We start from the raw sequence: 7,579 nt of genomic DNA, 5'->3' as shown, positions 1-7,579 counted from the left end.
ACACGACCTCACGTTTGAATGTAGTTATCTTTTAAATTCCAACAAACTGTATTAGCATTGGACCAAAAATGACACAAAAACTTAAAATCAAGAGAATGAAAACTTTTGATTTATTTTTTACTGTGAAAATATATAACGAGTCATTTTTCAGATTCAGATGACTTTAATAATCCCTTTGGGAGGTTCCCTCTGGGAAATGGACATCGCCATCTCATACACAACACGGTCATTTACAAATCAAACACCCATATTGTGGCAGGGTGGAGGAGCTGCAGCCACTCAGGCTGATTAGGGCACAGGTGGGCCCAATTAGCCTCTCCACTCTGCCAGCCTTCATAGCTGAAGGCATAGCTGCACAGCAGCAAGGGCTCCTCAGAAGCTGTGTGAAGGTGCTTCTGCACGTGTTGGCGGTGTTTCATGGTCTAATAAAAGGGTCTGCACGAAACTCTGTGTCTCTCCATCCTTCGGTCGGCCCCGGTAGCACTCGCCCTGCTACACATATAAAGATAAAAAGATAAGAAAATTAAAAATAAAGATAAAAATAAAAAGGTAAAAATAAAATAGAAAGTGCGGTGCCATAAAAAGCTTAGCTTTTATAGCTAAGTATGAAAATATCAATTATACATTTAGCAAAGAGCAAAGTTAGACAGACCTTTTACATTAAAATGCAGACATTCTCTGGTTTTCTGGCTTTCCAAACAAATCAAGTGTCCAAATAAGACGCCACTCAAACTATTTTTGCCACAATAAAAATATTTTTATCGTCCAAAACACAGATGCACATTCTGTCCTGACACCTCCAGGGCGTCGTGTCTCCCATCCACCCGGGGCATCCGTCTCCTTCACTCTGCTCTCCCCAGCCGCCGATGGCTGCAGCTGCAGGAGAATATTTTAAATCTAAACATGATGGCAATGTGCCGAAAACACCAGCTGTATAGCAGTTATTACAACTCGGGTTTTACTTGACCTTAGGGTTGCCAACCGTTTTTTTTTTCTGTTTTACTCCAACTGTAGCTACAGTCATAGCCTTTGAGGCACAAACATGTTTACAAGTTTTCTACAGACTTTCTGTTTGCACTTTTGTTATTGCATTAAAAATGTGCACTATTACAGAATGGGTGTTCTGCTTTCTCTCTATTGTTTTATATTCATTTATACAATTTTAAGTTAAGCAGGACAGGTTTCTGTTTAGGAAAGATACATATTTTATTCATTTTGTATTCAAGTGAGTTGCTGGATAATAATTTGTTTTCCATTCAAAAATATGCATCTAATTCAATTCAGGTTTGAGTCAAATAGTTAAAAAAATTGTTTCACTCACAAAAAAAAAAAGGGGCTAAAAAAATTCACCAGTCCAGGAAGGGTGAAGGCAATCGGGTTGATGAGGTGTTCCTTATATATTATAAAATTACATACTACTTGGGAACGGAACTGAAATATTTTTTTTTTTTTAAATGTAAAATCTGACTTCAGGATAGTTTAAGTACGATATTTCTGAAGGAAAAACGGTGCATCCAGCACAACAGTTAGCAACAATAACCGTCGTCTCAGATAAAACATTATAATCTTGGCCTCATCATGTGACACATTCTGGACCCATCAGTGATGAAGGGACGTTTCCAGCTCTTCACGGTTTTGGAGGTGAAGTCTACTATGATGTCATACCTGAAACTACCACCAGATGGAGCCAAAGAAAAAACCCAAACAAAGGTCATTTAAGCTTATGCTCTTAATGTTCTGGTTCCACCTTAAAGCAAAGATGCTGAGTCTTTTTCTGCATTAAATTCAGGTGGAGGTGATTAGTACAGATATAAATTGTCCTGTTACAGGTGTCATGGAAATAATCAACCATGCCGGGATTATGAAATGCATTTCTGTCATTTTATTCATGAATGTCTGTTAGCAACAATATTTGTTTAGGCATTAAGAAAACTGGTGATAATCAACGTATGAAAAGTTACTTTGACAGTTTTGAAGATCCCAAATCATTTTGAGTGCATGGAAAGAATTCAAAGTGGAAAAAATAAAAAACTAAATCACATTCAATTCAGCAATGGTAAGTGTTTAGAATTTGATTTGATGAGAAGATTTTATTTCGAACATGCAGAAAGTGTACAAATAAGTAATAAAACAGAATGCAAATATATAATAAATATATATATGTAGAGCACTTGGGCAGACCTTACGGATCCACCAAGATTAGACTCGACTGTATTCTCATACCAAAGTTTAACCATCAGTGTAACATACTGGTGCACATACAGGACTGTCTCAGAAAATTAGAATATTGTGATTTTCTGTAATGCAATTACAAAAACAAAAATGTCATACATTCTGGATTCATTACAAATCAACTGAAATATTGCAAGCCTTTTATTATTTTAATATTGCTGATCATGGCTTACAGCTTCAGAAAACTCAAATATCCTATCTCAAAAAACTTAGAATATTCTGGGAATCTTAATCTTAAACTGTAAGCCATGATCAGCAATATTAAAATAATAAAAGGCTTGCAATATTTCAGTTGATTTTTAATAAATCCAGAATGTATGACATTTTTGTTGTTTTTTTTTTTTTATTGCATTGTACAAAATAAAGAACTTTATCACAATATTCAAATTTTCTGAGACAGTCCTGTATATATCGTTTGACATGTGTATATTGTTCCCTGTTATAAAGGCAAAACTCTGACAGTCAAAATAATGATTTAAAAAAGTGACATTTGCTAAGGAACGAGAAGATTTCCATCGAAGGATGAGTCAATAGTGATAATAAACGTCCATTACGGTGCCGTAACCATCCACAGGCCGTAGTGAACAACCAGCCAGTGGAAAAGCTGCACCCTGCTCTCTGCACCTGAGTCCAGGGTTTTTCTTTTTAACCCGACAGTAAGAGCCCGGCTTGAGACGTCACTGCTCCTTTTTGCTGTGCACTTGTGGAGGAGTCTGCGGCGTCGTACTGTGAAGCACCAGCAGACCACACAGCGTGAGGGCGATGCCGGCCCACCATAGAGCAGCGTGGGTCTCCCCGAAGATCAGCCTCCCCAGGACGCCCTGCACAAGCAGCACAGAGGGACGCTGAGTGGACGGTACGTTGTACAAAAGCAAGGAAATTATCTCATCATAGTGGGTCTCAGTAGTACGGAAGAGTATCAGGGCCAGGCAGGAGAAAACATATTTGAGAGGGGAAGATTTTTTGTTGTTGTGCACTTTAAGAAAAAAGTCTAAATGTCGAGAAAAGTCGAAATGTCGAGATTAATGTTGAAATACAATTTCAAGAATAAAGTCGAAATTTCGTGAATAAAGTCGAAATGTCGCGAATAAAGTTGAGATACAATTTGGTGAATAAAGGAAACAGCTATGCAGCAGCAGCCGTAACTAACTAACTAACTAACTAACTAACTAACTAACTAACAAACATCCTTGGAGTGGAACGTTAAGGTACGTTTCTGAAGTTATGCAACTGCATGTGTGATTCCCGAAATTTAGACTTTTTTCTCAACATTTCGACTATTTTTCTCAAAATTGTACTTCAACATTAATCTCAACATTTCAACTTTTTTCTTGACATTTCAACTTTTTTCTCGAAGTGCATAATGAAAAAAAATCTTCCTCCTCTAAAATATTATTTTTATTTGTCTCCTGCCTGGCCCTAACACTCTTCTGTACAGCAGTGGGCAAATACAAGCTGAGAAAAACAACATAACCAAAGAATTCAAGTCAAAATCTGGTTAAACTGTGGTCGTGCAGCTAACCTGGAAATGTGGACGTCCCTGCAAAGCAGGTTAAACTTGCTATGCAGGTACGTCTCGCTACCGTCCGTTGGAGCTCGTTAACTATGTCCAAAAGTCATTTCCAGACCCTACATCTCTCTAGATCAGTCAGTCACCAATCCAAAGTACCCCAGCAAATATACTACAAAAATGGATTAAAAAAAATACGAGTTTCCAGTCCAATCCCAGACCTGGTTCCACCCGAGCTGCTCTGGCAGGTCCCTAAAGGAGCTGTCAACGGGGGTGGCCAACATTCCTCCAAAAACATGGGAGAAAAGATAAAAGTCCCGACTTGAGGTTACTCCTGCTGGGAATTAGACCTTTGCTAGTTCCAGAAAACTCATGAACAGGCGGATTACGAGCCTTTTTCTGGTACATGCACATACGTGCTTCTGCCAACTTGATGTTTTCTCACTTTTGTCTAATAACAATGACCCAATGAGAAGGTTGTGTGTTACTGTCCAGGCTGTATTTGCAAAACACTGAGATCCACTTAGGTTACTTTCGTGTGTAGTGATGCACCGAATGTTCAGTAACCGAAATTGTTTGGCCAAAAATAGCAAAAAAAACACTTTCGGTGTTCGGTGGAATAAGTGGGGAAGAAAAACAAACAATTAATAACGGTGTGTTTAGATGACGCAATCAAACAGCAAACAGCGTGGAGTGAGGGGATCCGGTGTTAAATGCAGCAAACATGTCAGCAGTGTGGAAGTATTTCAAAGTGGCTGAGAGTGATACAAGAATGGCTGTTTGCAATCAATGCCCAGGACAATTATTCATTTGTTGTGGGTTTATCCACTTCTTTTGCACTTTTTTTACAATGCACTTGTTTTAAGGTCTATGTTCCAATTTTTCAGCAGTCAGTTATAGGCCTAATGTAAGCTCAAAGATGGCCAAAAAGAATATTTAGCTAATTTATTTATTTTAAGTTATTGTGCTTTGTTGGCATAATGTCTGCTGGAATATTTAAAAAATGCTGGGAGATTAAAAAATGTTCAGTTGTTCATGTTCAATAAATATTTCTACATTGTAATTTTGTAAAAGATTTTTTTCTTTGAAAAGCATGCCTGAAGCACATTTATGTGATTTATGCAATGGTGAAAAAATTGGGAAAATAAATGAAAAACTGCGAAGAACCATGTTTGGTATGTTATTCGGTATTCGGCCAAGTCTTTATTATCATTTTTGGTTTCGGCCACAAATTTTCATTTCAGTGCATCACTAATCGTGTGCATGTTGGATGTCAAGCACCCGTGCTTCCGTGCAACAGAAGGGAGGCTGCAGAGGCTCACCGAGCAGATGAAGGTGGAGGCGGTGGTGGTGACGGTGGCTCTGGCTGAGGAGGAGCAGTGATGGAGAGCTCTGGAGAAGAAGGTCCACATGACGGTGTTGCAGGTGAGCAGCACACCTGCACACAGCAGCCGCAAGGGGACGTGCAGCTGCAGGACAAGCTCTGTCACAGCGGGAACTCCTCACATTACTGCACAGTTTTAACAAGCACCACTTACCCAGGATCCCCAGCCCTGAGCCCGAACCTCGAGCCCCTAACCCGGGACTAGGGGCTGTGGGGGAGGCGGTAGTTACCCGGTGTTCTGCCAATTTCTGCTGCTTTGCCAAAAAATGCTACCTAATGGTTTTTTATACCTCTGTAGAGCTACAATTTTACTGTTTTACTCCCTAGCCCACCTCCTTTTCCCCCAAGTGGTCTTTGTTGCTTGCCAGTCCGTCATTGTAAATAAGAATGTTCTTAATGACCTGCCTGGTTAAATAAAGGCCAATGACTGAATGAATATCAAATAAAGTGATAGATTTGTTTTTTTTCTCTTTATCGTATAATGTTCACAAAGTGTAATGCAATTCATGTCATGGGTCGTGTATTTTGAAAGATCAAATACTCAACATCCCATATTATCAATTTTAAAATCAATATTTCAGGGGTAGCATAATTTGATAGTCCAGTAACGTCCTATCAAATAATGCTCCCATCACTTAATGCATTCAGGTACAATACTAATCACCTCACTGCCACTGTAGGATGAATGTCAGCAAACTTATACCTCAATTTATCCATTTTGTAATCACTATTTTTGGATTGATAGTAAGTATAAAGTAATAAGAAATAAAAGTAAAGGCACACAAACAAAGTGTCTCAATTTCTCATTTCAAAAATCATTTAAAACAGTAGATGAACAGAGGGCAAAATCTAACATCACAATATTTTTCAGCGTGGACTGAAGGGATGCAAGAAAAGATGGGCAATCAAACTTTGAAAATCAACTGTGCGCATGCGCAGAGCCACAAAGTAGCAGTTCTCGGCGGGTAGCATGGATCGACAGAACACCGGGGCTGCGTCCGAAATTGCATCCTTCCACCCTAATGAGTAGCAAAATTAGTATGCAAGATTTTTTAGTGTGTCTGAAACATTAGAACGTACTCAATAGTATGTACTATCCATACTCATTCTGGAGAAATTTATTAGTATGGATTAGTATGGACACTAGCTGAGCAGAAACTTCCCACAATGCAATGCAGCGGTGTTTGGTTGCAAAGTGATACGTATATGTCATAAGTATAATATTAAGTATAATAATATTATTATATAATATTACCGTAATATTATAATATTCGTATATAATAATATTATATAATGTCATCTTGTTTAGGCCAGGATAAACAGGAAAGAGCGGAGCGGAGCTGCTACTGCTGCTGTGACATGTTACCATGGTAACAACTCCCCAACAACTAGTAAAAATCTGCCAGTGGGACAAGATTTATCTTCTTAATACAAGCAAACAAATCTTGTTCCACTGGCAGATTTTTCTACTTATTTTTAGTGAAAATCTACTTGAAACAGGTGAAAATTGTTGTTTTTTCCAGTGATGAGTTTTGTTTTAAGTGTAATGAGATTTTTTTACTAAAATGAGACATTTTAACTAGAAATAAGACAAATATTCTTGTTAAGATTTTGAGTTTTTGCAGTGATCCATTTTACTTATCCTGTGAAGGACAGAGTCATATTGATAAGTTCAGAAAAGTGTTTTTTATTGTTGTGTTTTGATGTATTTGATGTAAGCCCAGTGGATATTTAAAGCTTACAGAAGGCTGCATTTAACTGCTGCTATGTCATTCCTGCAGTATTTCTGCAGGTGTTTTGGTCAGTGCTATTATTTGTAATATATTATATCATTTGTAATCAACACAAATTATCTGTCCCCATATGATAAAATCCACCATCCCCACTGATTTTTTTTTTTTTTTTTACAGCTCGAGTACTGCTCTTAAAAGTACGTCCGAATTAATGCATACTACTGATATTTACTCAAAAGTGTGCCAAATTTAAGTATACTTTTTAGTATGGCATTTCGGACGCACCGCGGGACTCGGAGCTGTGGTGGAGGCGGTAGTTAGTTACCCAGTCGCAGGCGGGTCCTCCGTGCCAGGACTGGCACATGTCCCGCAGGTGGTCCGGACCCAGAGACAGCTTGGCCGCCAGAGAGGCCGCGGCCCCCAGGAACCCCGCCAGACACGCGTACACGGACCCCGGAACCATGTCCACCACAACCACGGTGATCCACGGTGGATCAGCTGGAGCCGCCGGAAACACACGGGGCACCTTCACAATAAAACCTCCCTCTACCAACCCGGGACGTAATTATTGAACATGCAGAAGTGGGTAGAGCAGCCAAAAATTGTACTCAAGTAAAAGTACTGTTACTTCAGAATAATATGACTCAAGTAGAAGTAAAAAGTAGTTATCCAAATAATTACTTGAGTAAAAGTAAAAAAGTACTTGTTGAAAAAGACTAC

General features: G+C 38.8%; 1 protein-coding gene across 1 annotated transcript; it reads right to left on the bottom strand.

The window, feature by feature from the left end:
- Positions 1 to 2,608: 2,608 nt before the first annotated feature.
- Positions 2,609 to 7,340, bottom strand: LOC133440853 (transmembrane protein 42-like). Its single transcript, XM_061718181.1, has 3 exons — positions 7,185 to 7,340; positions 5,065 to 5,211; positions 2,609 to 3,053 (listed from the first exon to the last, which is right to left on the bottom strand). Exons 1-3 carry the CDS (start codon positions 7,320 to 7,322, stop codon positions 2,910 to 2,912), a joined length of 429 nt encoding a protein of 142 aa, XP_061574165.1. The 5' UTR covers positions 7,323 to 7,340; the 3' UTR covers positions 2,609 to 2,909.
- Between the last annotated feature and the right edge of the window lie 239 nt (positions 7,341 to 7,579).

The sequence above is a fragment of the Cololabis saira genome, chromosome 3 (assembly GCF_033807715.1).
Source record: "Cololabis saira isolate AMF1-May2022 chromosome 3, fColSai1.1, whole genome shotgun sequence".
NCBI lineage: Eukaryota > Metazoa > Chordata > Actinopteri > Beloniformes > Belonidae > Cololabis > Cololabis saira.
This window is presented reverse-complemented; position numbering and strand designations above follow the sequence as displayed.